General features: G+C 29.7%; 1 protein-coding gene and 1 long non-coding RNA gene across 4 annotated transcripts in view; one reads left to right on the top strand and one right to left on the bottom strand.

The window, feature by feature from the left end:
- Nucleotides 1-1,797, bottom strand: part of LOC132627715 (uncharacterized) — a 7,582-nt gene extending 5,785 nt beyond the window's left edge. The window contains exons 1-2 of one of the 2 annotated variants that reach the window (XR_009577961.1): nt 871-1,797; nt 334-782 (exon numbers count right to left, since the gene is read on the bottom strand). This is a non-coding gene — a long non-coding RNA (uncharacterized LOC132627715). Of the gene's footprint in view, nt 1-333; nt 783-870 lie in introns of those variants that run through there. The other variant, XR_009577962.1, reaches the window with a different exon arrangement.
- Nucleotides 1,798-10,609: 8,812 nt separating this feature from the next.
- Nucleotides 10,610-12,330, top strand: LOC132627712 (homeobox-leucine zipper protein HAT22-like). Of its 2 annotated transcripts, XM_060343271.1 has the most exons (3): nt 10,617-11,022; nt 11,216-11,295; nt 12,123-12,330. In XM_060343271.1, exons 1-3 carry the CDS (start codon nt 10,768-10,770, stop codon nt 12,187-12,189), a joined length of 402 nt encoding a protein of 133 aa, XP_060199254.1. In that variant the 5' UTR covers nt 10,617-10,767; the 3' UTR covers nt 12,190-12,330. The 2 variants fall into 2 exon arrangements, with proteins under 2 accessions (XP_060199255.1, XP_060199254.1); XM_060343272.1 differs by lacking the exon at nt 11,216-11,295 and having other exon boundaries at nt 10,610-11,022.
- Nucleotides 12,331-18,666: the final 6,336 nt, after the last annotated feature.

Genomic DNA, 18,666 nt, shown 5'->3' with positions numbered 1-18,666 from the left:
ATCACGCTCATTAATAATCCATAAATACAATGTGAAATTTACTAAACTATTCCTATTTATTAGATGTTTTTTTTTTATTATTATTGAGCAATATTAAAGAAGACTATTTCTTTAATGCTAGTATAGTCGGAAACACATGCCAATTTTTTTTCGAATTCTTAAGGTGACATTTTATTTTTATTTTTAAAGTGACACTTATTTGGGACGAAGAGAGTATTTTATAAACCCCATTAATGCAGAGAGACAAAAATAAAAAATAAAAAAACAAACAAGATTAGTTTTCCAATAAGAATATTCATTATAATATTAGTGCTTCTACCTAACTAATTGCTCTTTTTTTTTTTTTTTCCTATCATCTGTTTTTTATTTATTTATTTAACAGTGAGTCGTCATAGTCTTGAGAGATTCATTTAATTCTCAACCGCAAAATTAATGGAATTGATGAGTTATGATTACAGTGAATCATCTTCTGTATTTTTTTTTCCAGCAGAATAAAATAAAGAGACAGGATAATCCGCTGACAATTTAATTATGTCCAATCGATTAACCTAGTGATAATGACCTTAAATGTGGTTCTAACCATTTAATTATTTAAGGCTTAATGCATATGCAGCCCCCTAAATTTGTTCATTTTTTTATTTTGGCACCTCAACTAAGCGTTGTTCCTATTGAACCACTGAACTTGGCCTCAAGTGTGTCTATCAAACATAATTCAACTTACACAATAACATATATGGTGAGTTTCATTTTCTTTAGCCTTGCGCGTGAGTGTCAATCGCATCCTATACGTGGAAAATTCAACCAATTAAAACACCGCACCCATTTTAATTATACACATTAGCTAGGAAGAAACCAAGAAGCAACTCTTACCTGTACTGATCATCTGGCCAGAATAATTCTCGTAATTTTTAAGAGTTTGCATAACTAGATTCAAAGAATTTTCTGAGCCCGAGGTGAAGATCATCACATCATCCGCATAGGCTAAGTGAGAGATTTGAGCCCCCCTTCTGTGCATCTAAAAGCCCTTATACAACTCGTGTCGTGGAAGATTGTTTAGCATTTTCGTAAGAACCTCTGCTCCAATAATAAAGAGAGCTGGGGAGAGAGGGTCGCCTTGTTTGAGGCCCCTGGTAGAACGAAAGAAGCCTTTTCTATTCCCATTAATAAGAATTGAGTACCAGTTATTAGAAATAGATCTCCAGATCCATTCAGTCCAAGTGTCAGAGAACCCAAACCTTTTCAAGACGGCTAATAGGAAATCCCAGTCAAATCTATCATATGCTTTGACCATATCAAGCTTGATCGCAACATTACCTCCATCGTTATCTTTTTTTTTATGTCATTAATACTTTCTTGAGCAAGAAGGACATTTTCAGTAAAGTGATAAATTTGGAGAAAGTTATATAAAGTACCTAAAATTATAATTGATGTAAAAATGTTTCCAGGTGAAACTATAATTGATGACAAACTTTATGAACTGATGTCAGAAAATATCAATACAACAACAATAATATGCCTGTTTATTTTCACGAATGGGGTCTGAAGAGAGTAGAGTAGAAGCAGATCTTACCTCTACCTTATGGAGATAGAGACGTTTCTAAAAGACCATTGGCTCGAGAAACGCATAACAAGGCTGAGAAAACATCAGTGGCTTAACGATAATTTTGCTTTTCATACTTAAGTTATCGTTGTCCATAGATATAAAGCAAACTGATATAGCAAACATATATATTTTAGATGAAGATTGTGGAAGCTTTGCTAATCCTTGTTAGATTACGTTTAGTTGTTACGTTTTATCTCAACTCTTGTCGATTGGGCAAGTGGGATAATGGAAAGATTAGTTAATATAATCGCAATCATTCCTAGTCATCGTGATGGAGAAGTGAGAGAAACTTATAAAGGTGTAATTACAGTGTTGATTTCTTCTAATTAATGCGTCAATCATAAAGTCATTGCCCAAATTTCTACCCACGCAAGGAAACTTGTCAACGAAGGCTTGTATATATTTTTTATCATAATTTTGTCATTTAATTATGCATCTAATCAAACCTTTTTTGTAGCATAATGACCAAATCCGCCACTTTTCATCTATTTTTTGTATCTTTACAGTCATATTCTTGAAAGATTACTGTAACTTTCAAGATTAAAGTGTCTTAAATAATTAAATGGTTAGAATCACATTTAACGCCATTATCACCAGGTTAATCGATTGGACATAATTAAATTGTCAGCGGATTATCCTATCCCTTTATTTTCTTCTACTAGAAAGCAAATAAAAATAAAAAATAAAAACAGAAGATGATCTCACTGAAATCATATCTTATCAATTCCATTAATTTTGCTGTTGAGAATTAAATGAATTTCTCAAGACTATGACTAACTTACTGTTAAATAAATAAAGAAAAAAAAGATGATTAAAAAAAAAAAACAAGGGCAATTAATTAGGTAGAAATACTACTATTATACATGAATATTCTTATTGGAGAATTGATGATATAGATTCACACTCGTGTCCGCGAGTTTAAAACTTATATGATCACTCAACTATGGATAATTGGCTACTATAATCATTCAACTTTATTTTGTATTTCAAAAGTCACTCAACTTTGGGTAATTGGTCACTCAACTTTGTTTTGTCTTTCAAAAGTCACTCACTTTGGGTAATTGGCCTCCATAGTCACTCAACTTTGGGTTATAATTTATTTTTTGTTTATTGGCTCACTTGTTTAATTTGATAGAATTTTATATTCTTAGAATAACTTTTTATTATTATTTATGCTTTGCAATATTACTTGAGATATACTGTCTAAGTTTATTATTTTTATATATTAATGATGAATAATATTCTAAACTTTATTATTATATGCACTAATTATGATGAATTGGATCCTCAATAAATAAATTCAATTATTGATGTTAGTTTTTAAGTTTTGTTTTTTTAAATTATAGCTGCCACGTCATCAAATATGTACCGGAAATTATATTTCGGGCTAAAATGACTATGGAGGTCAATTACCCAAAATTGAGTGGCTTTTGGAAGATAAAACAAAGTTAAGTGACTAGAAGTGACTATAGAGGTCAATTATCTAAAGTTGAGTGACTTTTGAAAAACAAAATAGAGTTGAGTGACTATAGTGGCTAATTATTACCTAAAGTTGAGTGATCACATAAGCTTTTAACTCTCATGTCCACTTAATATATGCAGATTTTCATATGCTATATATATATATATATATATATATATATATATATATACTCTTTGTCGGAAATAAAATGTTTTTATGGAACTTGTGCAATTAAAAGTTTATTTTCTCTTGCTTTTAAGGGCAAAAGTGAGTCAAAAAGGTGAGCGGACGGTTTTTTTAGCAAAATAAATAGATAAAAGGTATAGACCTTCTGAGACAGTCCAGGAACATTTTTGGCTCTTTTCCATTGATAAAATCAATGTATATATTAATTAGCTAAGACAGCAAGAAATGATGCCGATTCACTAATTCTCTGCATCCGTTCACTAATTCTCTCTTCCTTTTTATCATTTTGAAGTTTCTTTCAACATGTATCTTTTCCTTTCTGATCCCCTTTTCATTTTCTGATTTAAGTAGATGTTAATAGAACCAATTTTTGTAGTCCACTACTATAGCATTTGAACTTATGGTCTGGTTCCCAATAACAAATGTGAAAAAATGAGACATAATTCTATTAATTAACCATGAAACCTTAGTGATAATAAATTAAAGCCTAATTATAGGCTTATAGCGCCGATGATTAATTATTTATTTCTTCAGTACTCTAATAATTAAGAGTGTGTGTGTTGGGGAGAGGGAGAGATGGTTATGGACCAGAGAGGATGATATAGTTATAGGAATGAAACTGCATAAAAGAATGATAGCAACCTCTTAAAATGCAAAACCACTATCATATATTACTACTATATAAGGGACAATCAAAAGTCTTTTATAGCCCTCACAAAAATTTCCAACATATTCTCGAACTTTTTCATTAATTACTTTTAGGTCTTGACATTATTTTCTAAAGTCAAATTTACTTTTTGTCCTTAATTATGGTCTACTTTTCAAAAGCTACTCAATTTTTTTAGTTCTCACAAAAATAATTCTTGTCCATTTTACCCCTATTTGAAGTTTTAATGATCTTCCAAGTTCCCATTTTGGCAAATTTGATTAATTATATGGGCCTCTTAAATATTATAAGGAGTGATGATGTCACGGAAAATGTGATAGGGACCCCACAAAAGACCTATTTATTTAACAAAATTTAAAATTGATCCTAAAGCTTGTTGTCTTTCTTTTATTCGAAAATGGTTACTATAGCTTGTGTCAAATTGTCTTTTAATTTTTTTTTTTTATTATGGACAAGTAAAAAAGTTATTAAACTAAAAAATATTATATATATACAGCTAAAAATGTTTGGAAAAAATAATTTAAAAATTAGAGTTTAACTCTCCAAATAAATAATATTAAATAATAATGAAAGTAATCTTTCACATTTTTTTAACGTTGCGATGTTTTACAAGAGATAGGATAACCAATGTTTTATATAATTTTGGACAAAATGGTTAAGTTAAATATGAAATACTAATGTTCCTTATATGTTTAAGAAATTACAATATAGATTTCCTTAAAAAGTAACTTAAATTAAGAAAAAGTCAAAATACATCATTTCTTAATATGATTTTTTTAAGGAAAAGGAAAGATTAAAGTAAGAAAAACAAGTGATTTCATTAACATTTCAATTCTTTTAATTATTTAATTTTAAATGCTATCTTTATTTATAAATTAACTTCATTGACGTCATCATACAATAAGTTGTAGCATCAAGTAATTTCGATATTACTTAGATACTGTAATCATTTTTGCAAAAAATGAGTTTTACCAATATAAGTTTAATTGAGAAAAAAATAATGAAGTTAATCCACCATAAGATAAAAGAATTTACTCTCAAAAACTTTCATTAAAATAATACTATATAAATGAGGATCTGTGAGTTTTGTAGTCCTCACATCTTTAGAACTTTCATTTTTGTTCCTGTATTGGCCTTTATTTGCATAGCTATCATATATGTGTTTTGATAAATTTTTTAAAGTTTGATGGCAATTATAAAAGGCAATAAAGGTGGTGTCAAAGGAGCAACAAACAATTAACAAATGCCCTTGAATTCTTTTCAAAAGTTTGCTTAGGGTCTCACATATTATTATACTACATGCACATATTTTTTTTTTTCCCAATTTCCATAATTCTACATTTTCATGGACCATTTATTTTTTATTTTTTTGTTTTATATTTTTTATAGTTGCAGCCATACTCTAAGAAGGATTCAAGTCTTTTCATTGTATGTTACTAAATTGGCTCGATGCAATTACTTTTTGTGTACCTCTCGTTTAAAAATATAGAGCAAGAGATAGGATTATATATCTAAAATTATATAAGTGTTATATTTATGTACTAATATACTCCTACATAATTGCACCCACGGTGAAATGACTAAATCTATGTCTATGACCCAAACTATTTTGATATTAAGAAATAACCCAAAATGTATTTATTTTGCATTTCTTTAGGCTACTATTTATTGTTCAACACACATGTTACATGTTTGCTCAATGTTAATCTATGTCATAATCTAATGAATTTTTTTAAATGTTACATAGAAACTTTGCCTTGTCCGGCATAAATTCTATAGGATTTAAGTTAACCGGCATAACTTCATTTCTACAAAACTTATGCAAACAAGGCAAAATTTCTATAAACTTATGCTAAGCGAATTAGTTACTACACAACTTATGCTGAATAACTTCATTTATGATGGCCTTGCGAACTTTTTTTTTTTTTTTACTCTGCTAGGGATCAAACTTAGAATCTGTGGTTTCATAGACCAGCGAATGAGGTTATTTTGACCCAAAAATTTTCATTAAATGAGAAGTAGGGGCAAAAATTAAAGACTAAATTTGAGGGCCAAACATTAAAGACCAGTCCATATGAAGCGAAATTCGTGCAAAATATTATTGTTTTGATATTTAGAATTTGGGCCGGTCTTAGCACGAGCCTCCAGCAACTAGTAACTATAATAAGAGGTGAATTGAATGGTCAAATAACTAATTGACAACTTTTGCAATTAAAAGCAACATATTGTTTGGCTTCATGCAAGAATTATTAACAACTCGATCTTACAGGATCCACTACTTCTCATTTTTCTATTTCTATTTCACTTAAGAAGTCTTATCTTGGGTAAATAAAACGACAAGTATTTTGAGTTAATTCCTTGGATGGTAACCCAAGCTTAGGGAATTTCCTACAAAAATCATTTTTGTTTCATTTAGAACAATAAAGTCACTCAAGTATCACTATTTTCCTCAAAAAGTACGTAAACACCTCAAAAGTCTTCTTCTCTTCTAGTTGGCATGCCATATCATTAGAGCCCCATATTTTTTAGTAATCGGCATATTTAACTCATCAAACCCATTTAATCGAATTCGTATTTTATATTCCAATCAAACATGGCCCGGTTAAAATCCGGCAAAGGAACAAACTAAGCATGCAATCTAAATGAATTAGAATCAAAAGATGAATTTTTTAAATATGTAGATAAGTTTTAAAAATTAAAATTAAAAAAAAAAAAAAAAAGAACACCCTAACCCCAAATCCCAACCCCAAACGGCCAAAAATAAATCAAATAAAATAAATAAAAGCACTTGATATTATTTAAACATTATAATAACACTTTATACATCATATTAGAGTCCCCCTCTATTAGGCACATGATCCGAAGAGTTTTAGAAAACCTAATGGTCCTTAAATCACTAATATTTGTCTAAAGAAGACAAAAATAATTAAAATGAAATAAATAAAAAGACTTGATCTTGTTTAAACATTATAATAACACTTTAATACATCATATGAGAGTTCTCATTCATTAGACACATGATCCAACGAGTTTTAGGAGACCTAATGGTCCTTAAATCACTAATATTAGTCTTAAAAGCCAAAAATAAATAAAATAAATAAAATAAATAAAAAAGATTTGATACTATTTAAACATTATAATAATACTTTAAGACATCATATCAGAGTCCCCGTCCATTAGACACATGATCCAAAGAGTTTAAGCACAAGTAATGGTAATCATATCACTACTATCCAATTAGTCTGACAATAAATTATTGTTCTCAAAGCATAACATTGTTCTAAGGACACCATTACTTGTGATTAAACTCTTTGGATCATATGTTTAATGGAAGGGGACTCTCATTTGATGCATTAAAGTGTTATTATAATGTTTCAATAGTATCAAGTCTTTTTTTTTTTTAATTTATTTTTGGCTTTTTTAGACTAATATTAGTGATTTAAGGACCATTAGGTGCCCTAAAACTCTTTGGATAGTGTGTCTAATGGATGGGGACTGTCATATGATGTATTAAAGTGTTATTACAATGTTAAATATCATCAAGTCTTTTTATTTTATTTTATTTATTTTTGGCTTTTAAAACTAATATTAGTGATTTAAGGACCATTAGGTGTCCTAAAACTCTTTGGAATCACGTGTCTAATGGATGAGGACTCTCATATGATTATTAAAGTGTTATTTATTTAAATAGTATCAAGTCTTTTTTATTTATTTTTGGTCTTTAGGCTAATATTAGTGATTTAAGGACTATTAGGTGTCCTAAAACTCTTTAGATCACGTGTCTAATGGATGGGGACTCATATATGATGTATTAAAGTGTTATTATAATGTTTAAATAGGATCAAGTCTTTTTATTTAATTAATTTTATTTATTTTTGGCCTTTTTAGACAAATACTGGCCTTAGTCTATATGTATACACCATGTGGATGATTGTTGACCATAACTGTTAACTATTGACGATCGTCGGTTTAAGATTTGTGCAATTTGGTATTTGGGGTTTGAGGTTTAATTTGATTTTAAATTATTTTTTTGTCCGTTAGAATAGTGCAAATTCAGTAGGCTTCTCATTCCAAAAGTCGACTTTATTTCTCAAGTTTAGCATCGACCAATGTCGTCTATAATATTCTTGGGCTTTGAGTTATTATAGATTAATGTAGTTTATTGCTGGTTGGTTTATAATTGTCCAAGCATATAATATTTGTGCATTCCACCTTATAATATTTGTTATTGCTCTTGTTCGGTTTAAAATAGAACGGGGTCTTTATTGCAGCTTGCTTCAACAAAATCTTTAAATACTCCTTGTTCTCGAATGTTTGCCCGAGGTAGAAACCGATTCCATCATTGAAGTTGTGGTTGCTTTGTGAACCACTTGGCTGCCATCACCCTCGTCGTCTCTATTACACTTTTCGTCATCACTATCAGGATCATCCGTATCCATGAAATGATCACCCATGCCCTCATATTGTATTGAATTGTCATCGGCTGGCGGCTATGGTGGGGGTAGGGGTGGGGCAGCTGAAGTAGAAGCTTTTTGGGAACTCTCAACAACATTTATTCTTAAACAGGCCTAGAACCATCTGGAGCACCATCAAGCATGTGCAATCCCACCTGCCTATTATTCGTTATGAAAGAAGGATGTATTTTTCCCCTTACGAGAAGAGCATTAATCATATAGCTAATGCGCAAGTCATTGGGGTCACAATTTAGCTCCTCGCTTTCGATTAGGCTCGTAACTAGGTTGTTGAATTTACCTTTGCGATGCACGGTAATCGAAACTGTCACCTTGCTATAAGAAATCCAATTCCAACATTTTGGGTTCTCCTCCCATTTACCCATGCAATCACCACGTACTATAATATATTATGCAATTGACGCCATAATAATTCTATAATAATCTATGACAATGGGCTATGACTCATCGATGACTAGTCGATGACTGTGGTCTATAACTGGAGACGAACAATACCAGATTCAGAACAAAAAAGAGCAGGGATAAAGCTCTTACCAGTTACAACAATGGCGGATTGAATACAAAAGAGAATCTGTATTCCCAAAACGAACTCCGATGTCGGAATAAGGCCGGAGGTTTCGCCGGAAAACTGATCTTTTACAACAATTGGAAAGACCCTTTTCAATGATTTCTACGAGTTTTTAGTTAAAATGGTTGAAATAGAAAAGCATTCAGTCGTTGGGGACTGATTTTCCGACGAAATGCCGAAATTTTGGCCGGAAACGGGATCTGGAATAGGGAGCTTTTGGAGGGAAACATTTTTTTTTGGGTAATTAAAATGTTGGGGGTTGGGGTTGGGGGCCAAAGTGTAGTTTTAAAAACTTTGGGGCTAGAATTTGACACTGCAGTTTTTTGACGTGCTGACGTCATAAATGGTGGCTAAAGCACCAATTTCTAAACACTTATGGCCTTTTGGCTAAATAAGTTCCCAAAATGGCCTTTTGGCCAAGTGCCGCGAGTTACTTTAGAACTTTAGTTTAATATATTGCTAGATATTAACATGACAAGTTGGAATAGCTATATCATAACCTGGAATAAATTAACAATATACTATATTTCATATAAAACTAATAATATAATATTTCAAATAAAGAATAAGAGTACAATATAATATTTTAAAATAAGTATTATAGTAATGAAAATTATATACCTTTTGTTTGAGAAATAAAAAGACCTCGATGGTATGAAAATTGAAATGCCAAAAATTACACACTACAAGATCAATAACTAAAAATACAGAGAAAAAATTTACACTAACTTTATTTTTTTAAATATATGATTCAACTAAATCTTTTAAAAGTTAACCGATACGAATGTAATCTTTGTGTTATATGTGCAATTCTATTTTAATGTGGAACGAATATATAGCTTAACGTGGAAAAAAATGCTATTTAAAAAAAAACATGAATTTGAATAGAAAAATTAAATTACTTGAATTTTAATTTAAATTAAAAGATAATATATTTGAATTGAATAATTACATATTTTAGTTGAACACAAAAGCTTGTCCTTTAACGAAATATATAACAATTTAGATTAGAATTGAATGTGTACGCCTAAAGTTTGAAACGCGTAAACCATAAACAAGATAACTATGTTTTCTTTGAAACCGTCCCCAAGTAGACTAAAACCAAAATAAATTAGTGTTTCTTTTTCTTGAGGATGAAAAAGAAGAAGGATATAATATACTACAAATTAAAAAGCGACAAACCATTCCCTTCCCTCGTGTTCTTTTGCTTCATCCACTTTCAAAATTATTCCACGTATCACTTACGTATATCAGCTATTGTACACATTACTATAAATTATATGCTTTATTGGTCATATACATTAAATATTACTACTCTGTGTGTGTGAATAGAGTGCTAATCTTGGTCAACCTAAGATAAGAGAGAGAGAAAGTGATGAATAAGAGACAACGGTTTATATTGGTGTCCCTCGCAGTGGTGGGGTCAGAATTTTCATCTAGGGAGTTTAAAAATTCTAAAAGGTAAATACACGAAGAAGTCAGGGGGTTCAACATCTATAATATATAAATAATAAAATAATTTCAACTTTGAAAATACACTATAATTTTTCACCCCGGAGCTAACGCAGCTCCGCCCCGGTCCCTTGCTCAATCTAGATTGGTGTCCCTTGCTTTAATTAGAAATTAATTAATTAATCAGCTTTTCCACACTCACCTTTCCAAAAGAAACCCGACTCTTTTTCTTTTTTCTTTCTATAAACCTCTAATATATTGACAATACTACTTTGTTAAAGTTTAATTCTCATTTCACTCCAAATCCCTTCTTTAAATCTTTGCTTATCAACTTCATCAGAGTTCACAAATTGTAACATGAACCCTCGAGTTAATTCGTCGGTTTCTTCGTTTTCTAACACAAGTGTCAAAAGGGAAAGAGATGCTAGCCTTGAAGAAGAAGTACAATTGGAGACCAATAAAGTTAAAATAATTTCTCCAAAGGCATTAGTTGATAATCAAGATCATGATGAAGATGTTCATGAGTATGGTACGAGGAAGAAACTTAGACTCAGTAAGGAGCAATCTGATGTTTTAGAAGATAGCTTCAAAGAGCACACTACTCTTAATTCTGTAAGTTATCTTTAACCTTATGTTTATTTTTTTCTAATTTTCTTAATTCTGTAAGTTATCTTTAACCTTATGTTTATTTTTTTCTAATTTTCTTAATTCTGTAAGTTATCTTTAACCTTATGTTTATTTTTTTTCTAATTTTCTTGTTCATGAATGTTTCAAATATTCTAAGATGACTTAAATAAATTTTTAGAAGCAAAAGCGAGATCTAGCGAGCCGATTAAGCTTACGTCCTCGACAAGTGGAAGTATGTTTTCAGAATCGAAGAGCCAGGTAATACAATTATAATTATTGATTAATCCGACCACCCAATAGTGTACGTAGAATTTTGCAAAGAAAATATTGGTTTTCTATAATTGGATCGAGTTTCTATCAGAAACAACCTCTCTACCTCACAAAGAGGTAGAGTTAAGGTCTGCATACACCTCATTTTTTTCAGACCCCACTTATAGAATTACACTCTGTATGTTATTATTGTTGTTGTTGTTGTTATAAGTGTACTAGTATATATGAGTTTGGATCTCAGATTTTAGAGGCTGGTTTTTGATATTTTTCTTCCTGCCAATTGCTTTTGGGTTGTATTTGCTTATTTTATATATACACATTAGTTTTTTTACAGAAATTATCGTTCCAATTTATATGATTTTTCGCTTATCGATAGTTAATTTCATGACTAATTTTCAAATCTTGATTGATTTAGGTCAGCTTAATATTTTAAGATTAACATTTCAATATTAAAAAAATATACGAAAAGTACTCTAAGATATAATTTTTCACATATCAACGTGATGAAGAAACATCTTTTAACATATTGATCAAAATTTACACTGTTTGAATAGCTGGAAAAGCAAAAAATATCACATATAAGTGATATTAGATGACACTCATGTACAAAGGTGTCTCCGCCAGCGCTACCACCCAGATTTTTATCCAATATCTTCACTTTTTTATTTTTTTAATTAATAATGTTGTGGAACTTAGAATTCCCATTTCTCCGCATAAACATTTGTACTGTCTGCGCATCTCAACATTAGAATCTTTCTTCCAATCTTAATTATGATAACTTTATCTTTCTTTTTTTTTTTTTTTTTTGATAACAGGGCCAAGCTGAAGCAAAGAAAAGTAGACTTTGAAATACTTCAAAAAATTAAAGACCTACGCTTTTGAAGAGCAATCCTTGCAAAAAAATGGAAGCTGTCCGGTTGGTCCATGGGGTTGGAATATCTTTTGCTCCTTTTCTTTTGGTTGAGAAGATATATATTATGTACATCTCTAATATGCATCAATACAAAGAAGCCTTTGAGTTTTCTTGATTCTTTTCAGTTACACAACTTTTGTGAAAGGACATAAAAAATTTTAACCTCTTACAATTTGAATAGAAGAAAATGATATTTTTTAACTTTTTACAATTTGAATAGAAAAAGATAACTTTATTAAATCTCTTATGTGTAAAAAATAAAAATCTCTTGCAAAAATATTAGAAAAATAAAATAAAATTGTAAAGGACCAAATAACCATTTCTTCTTTGTGATTGTGATAATAATTCATCTTTAAATTTCTAATCCTTCATATCATTTTCTTTTCTCGACTTCCATTTTAGCCTCTTGAATTGTAGAAGAACTTTTTTTTTTGTTGGTATAATGTTAGGGAAAGGGCCAAATATGCCCTTGTACTATTGGAAAAGGACCAAATATATCCTCTGTTATACTTTGAGTCCAAATATACCTTTCCCGTTATATTTTGGGTTCAAATATACCCTTCTGTTATACTTTGGTCCAAATATACCCTTTCTCCGTTGAAATTATCCAAGGTGGATACCAAATCTGACATGACATTGACAATTCAGTGAGATGGACACTACGTGATATGCCACCTCACCACCCAACTAATTTACCCCTCTCTTCACCTTCTTCACCCACCACTATTATCTCCTCTCCCTTTACAACTACTCCCGCCATTAGCACCACCATTTCCACCTTCGTTATTTCTCCTATTGCTTGATATCGACTGGGAAACAATATGCATCAGTAGAATTTACCCCATTTGGATACAAATTTGGCCACACAATGTAAAAAGTATCATAACTTATTTTGTACAATTTTAAATTAAAATAAATTTTAAGAAGAAAAGATAGAAATGACATTAAGTAAGCATAAATTATTAAATTTGACCTAAATAGATCAAAATAATATGGCAAAAAGACCTTATTGAAAAAAAAAAGAACAAGATTAGTTTTCCATAACCATAGCCTTTTATTACATTAATTAATTAGCACTTAACAACAAACATAACTGACAACTCCAACCAACGCCGATTAATTAGAGTACAAATAAAAAAGAAAGAGAGATTATTCAAGTTCTCAACTCTAATTAGAGAATAGTACAATAAGAAGAAGGTTTAGATTCCCCGGCGTCACCACCACCGTCACAGCCACCGGAGATAGACCCCTCACCGGAGGTTTTGACACCTGGCCAATTCTTGCAGTGACAGTGTTGACCTTCAGGGACTCGATTGTAAACTGAAGGAACATGTCTTCCACAACCCCCCCAACTTGTCTTTCCACAAGTCGAACACTTAACCTCGTAACACATGATTATTTTTTTTCCTTCCAAATTAGAATGTTTTTGGTAAGAATTTTGGTTGGTTTATGAAAGGGAAAGAACGATTGGGTGTTGTTATATATAGTAAAAACAAAAGCGTGTTAAATGTTCGTTGACATGTTCAATGTCCCGATTTTTACTTGGGGGCTTCTAGTTGGTTGACTGACTTTTGAAACGCCGGTCATCTCTAAGGAGTTGAAAAATGTTACTACCACTACTTTGTCCGTCCACTTGGCACATCTTGAGTCATAAATAAACAATTTTACTATATCACAAATAATTAAAATTTTATAATGATTGAAATCAATCAATTATACTTTAAAAGTTGTGTAATCACTAATAATTCATAAAAAATTTCAACCCAATAATTAATAGTAAAGATAAAATAGATATGAAATATAAAATTATTTCTTGATTTTTCAAATTGGATAAAAAAAAATGAACAACTATTTTTTAGTACAAGTAAAAATGGACGGAGAGTGCTATAATTACCTTATACAGAATTTTGCAAAATGTAATTTTGTTTTATTCTCGTGCAAGTAAAACTCCTTTCCTCGAAGCTTCCAAAATACTTATTTAGATAAATATTTTTGTAAAATAACTGTCCAAAAGGATTTTTCAAAAATAATAAAGTAGTTAATGTTTGTTCCATTTATTTGAGAAATGTTTTTTTCTATTACGAGTTTATTTGTTTAATGAAAGCTATCCCTCCGTCTCATTTTAACCGTCGCTTTAGTTTTTATTACGCTTATTAAGAAACAACAAATGCAAATTATAATTTACTAAGTTATCTCTGTTTAATAAAGATGTATTGATTTTTCCTCTTAAAGATAAATTTCTTGAACTAAGACGATAATTAAAATGGGATAGTGGAGCAGTTCACAATAAAAAGATCCAAAAATTACTACATCCTTTGAATTTCTAAATTCTAAAAAGTGTCAGTGAAACAAATACCAAGAACAAGTGACATTCAATTGGAGGTGGCTATTAGGTAAATCAGCATGATAGTAGCTGAATGGCCAGGACAGACCTAGTGCATTAATAATGGATTCGTTTGAATCGAATAATTTTAAGGGCCTCCCCGGAAAGCCGGTAATTGAAATTAAATGTAATTATACAGTTTAATTTATTTGTTTAATCAAGTAATTAAACAGTTAGGTTAGAATTGGGTGTAATTACACTCTTCAATTCTCAAGGGGGGAGGGGGAGGGGTTGAGAATTGAGTGTAATTACAAGATTACTTTTTAGTTTTTTTTTTATTGCTATAATTTTAATTTCTTTTGATTATTTATTTATTTTTTATCTATTATTTTAATTTCTTTTTTATTTTTTACTTTTTAATTATTTTTATTTTTTAAAATGTATTTTTCTCTTTATATTATTTATTTTTCATTTCCTTTCTTCTCATTCCCAACTTTTATTTCTTGTGGTTCCATGTAACTAGTATATTTGTCCGTGCTTCGCGCGGTCATTGTATTATGAAAAACTAAGATCGAAATCCTTAAAAAAAATGTATAGAATTATTTTGCGGAAAGAATTTGATAAAAATTTTATAGACTAAGTATGAAAAATTCACTCTAAATTGGTACATGTAAATTTCAATAAGAAAATCAAATATAAAACTCCAACATTTTTTTAGTGGCGGAGAACACTAGATTTCAGATAAGATTAGGAAAAAACAATGTGATAAATATTTTGCATCCAAAAGTATTTAGACCTTTAGTGCAATATATATATATATATATATGATAATAAAAATATTAAAAAACATATTGGCTAAGGAAAATTCACACAAAATTTTAAAAAAGTGAGTTAACATAAAAACAAATACACAAAAATGTCAAGAAAATAGTATAATGAACAAAGTTTTTACCTGAATATGGAAGGGAGATAACTATAGTTGCTTTCACATTTGTAAGCTCCAAAGGTTTGAAAACATATATATAAAACAATTCGTATCAATATTCAAACTAACCAACAGCAAAAAATATATGAACAGATTTTCTTTCCGCCTCTATCCTCATATTATCGCCCTTTTTTTTCTTTGTTGTCCATCGGGAAGTTTGTACAGATCCAACACCAACTTATCTAATTTTTGTATTGCCGAAAAATTACTTCAACTTGATAAAAATAAAGTAAAAAAATATACATTAAGAAATTCATAAAATGCATAGAATGTGATGTCCAAAGAGAGGACGTCAAGCCTATTTATAGTAGATAGGGAAAATATGAGGATGAGGGGAAGAATTAATCCTCCACTATCACCACATTCAAGAATATATTAAAAGCATTAATTTGCTTCATATGTATAACCGTGTCCATTTCATTCATTCTAATTAATTTGCTTTGTTAAGAAATCTGACTTCTTTTTATTTTTATTTTTTATTTCCAATCTAGCACATAAAATTTTAAAATGAAAAAGAAAAGAAGAGAAAAGGCCTCGCCACTTCCTTCCGTTGAAAAGTTATTTTTGAAATTCTTTTCTTACATTAACTTGTAATTAATGTGGTCATAAAGACTGCAATAAATAAGATGTTTATGTTTATATCTAATTATGGTTAACCTTTTTTTTTTTTTTTTTTCCAGATGAACGTTGAGCTCTCTTTGCATATGCAAGTTGAGCATTTAATTGCAATAACTACTCTTTTTGTGCTTGTAGTGAATTAGGTTATTTTTCTATGAATTTTTAATAGATAAAATGAGGTAAAAGGCTAAAAAATTGACAAAAAAGATAAATAGCAATGGAGGCCATAGAGAGGTGCACATCACCTTGTCTATGCCTAACTTTATATTATATATAGATTACTCGTATTTTTTTATTTTATTCATTTAGCATAACTGTGTTATTATTCTAATTTTTGAAACTACACCTCTTAATATTGGAAAAAATGAGCCATTAACAAACTTGGCATATAACGAGTGACATTATTAAAATAGAATTTCATTGTGAATGAGGTTATAAACTTATATTTTACCTTTCTTTTGAATTATTTACTTAAGTTACGTTGAAACTTACTTATATAATGTTGGAATTTGACATAAGAGTATTATGTTAAACTTTTTCTTTTGGATTTTGAATTTAGGTTATATTTTCAATTTTAAGTTATTTGCTTTCACATTGCAAGTTATTTATTTTTCACTTACATTTGATGGATTTTTTGTGTCAAACATTTGAATAATGTTATGGCATTATATTTATAAATATATATTTTTTTGTCAAACATCCAATCCATGACATTCTCACAAAAAAAGTCTTCTTTTATGTTTTATAATTAGTTAAAATTAAATATTATTAATTTGAAAAATATATATATCAATTATTTTTTACAATATTAGTTACAAATATATGATTATTAATTAATATATTTTCAAGAAACAATGTGTTATTAAATAACAAATTTAATATCATCTATGAAGGCAAATATTTTTTAAATATTAATTTTAAATTTTTTGTAATTAAATTTTATTTTTAAATTAAACTAACTGTGTAATTACACTTGTGCAACCAAACAACACGCCTGTAATTACACTGTAATTACGATATGACAAACAAATAGGTCGTTGTAATTACACTAATAACTAGGTTGCGTAATTACTACTCCAGTAATTACACCAATTCCAATTACCAGGTAGCTTTCCAAACAGGCCCTAACTGAGTTTTTATAGTACTTCATCCGTTTCACAATAAGTGGTGCTTTTATCTTATGCACGCCCCTTAAGAAATTGCTCACTTCTAGAAAATTAGGAGTGTGTTTACTAACTTACATCTAATCACATTTTCCCTCTTTCCTAAAAAAGCTACTTAATAATTCTTAATTATGTAAATAAGGGTAATTTTAAAAGAATATGATCAATTTCTTTCTTGAAATCCTAAAGCACCACTTATTTTGAAACAATTTAAAAGCCTAAAACACCATTTATTTAGAAAAAGAGGAAGTATATTGTAATGGATTCACTAAATCAGTATAAATAATAAATTTCAAACTTAAAAAATAAAATAAATTATGCCAAAATTACAAATTCGAATTCATAAAATCTAAATCTTAAATTTATTTTCTCCGGAGTGCTAGTATAATATAATTAATTAATAATTCTAAAAGTGAAGCCAAGAAGTGGAGAGGGGAGTTGTTCTGTTTGTATTGGACAATTTTTGCCAAAAAAAAAGAAGAAGTAGTAGGTGAAGTCTTGGAGAAGACTTGAAACTGATGATTACATGTAATTAATGTCCGTCCACAAACGGCGTTATAGGAAGTCCAAGGTTTGACGACAACCACTAACACCAATTACAACTGTATATTCCTTCTTGTAAAGACCGGCAAACACACCAACACCTAGGTTTATATTTTGTAATATTGACTGTTTCTATCCAATTTGCTGCTTTTATATTCAGCTTCCGTTTGGCCATAAATTTTGGAAGTGATTTTTTAAAATATATTTTCAAATATCTATTTGACCATAGAATTTTGAGAGATTTTGAAAACTAAATGTTCAAATTTCAAAATCAGTTCCAAACTTATTTTTGGTCCAAGATATAATCATTGTTTTTTTTTTTTTTTTAACATTTAAAACTTGCCCAAATTTTTTTAATAATTTCACGAATGGTAGTAGCTAGTAATTTTGTCATTAGCAGTTGTTATTAAAATATCATGTCACCATTTTAGGATTATTAGAAACATATTTTGAAAAATTAAGGCCAAGTATATTTTCAAAATTTGAAAAACGTCACCCAAATCAGGTTGTTCAATTTATTTTTTGGGGAATATATGGCCAAATGCTAGCTCAGATGGCATGTACTATGATCCAAACCATTACAATTGAGGTCTTATAAGATAATCGTATTGGTGTCAAGCCCCTTTCAACGTTCTGAGGTTTACGATTTGGATTAATGAACTAGTTTTGTCTCCCTAACTTAAAAAGTTCTGATTATGACCGGTCGAAAACAAATCCTCAAGCTACAACTCGTACTAAATGTAATGTAATGTTTTGACTACCTAAGTTTACGGTCTAATGGTATTTGGCGAAGTTTCACGCAGAACAACAACGA

Source organism: Lycium barbarum, chromosome 2, assembly GCF_019175385.1.
Source record: "Lycium barbarum isolate Lr01 chromosome 2, ASM1917538v2, whole genome shotgun sequence".
Classification (NCBI taxonomy): Eukaryota; Viridiplantae; Streptophyta; class Magnoliopsida; order Solanales; family Solanaceae; genus Lycium; species Lycium barbarum.
This window is presented reverse-complemented; position numbering and strand designations above follow the sequence as displayed.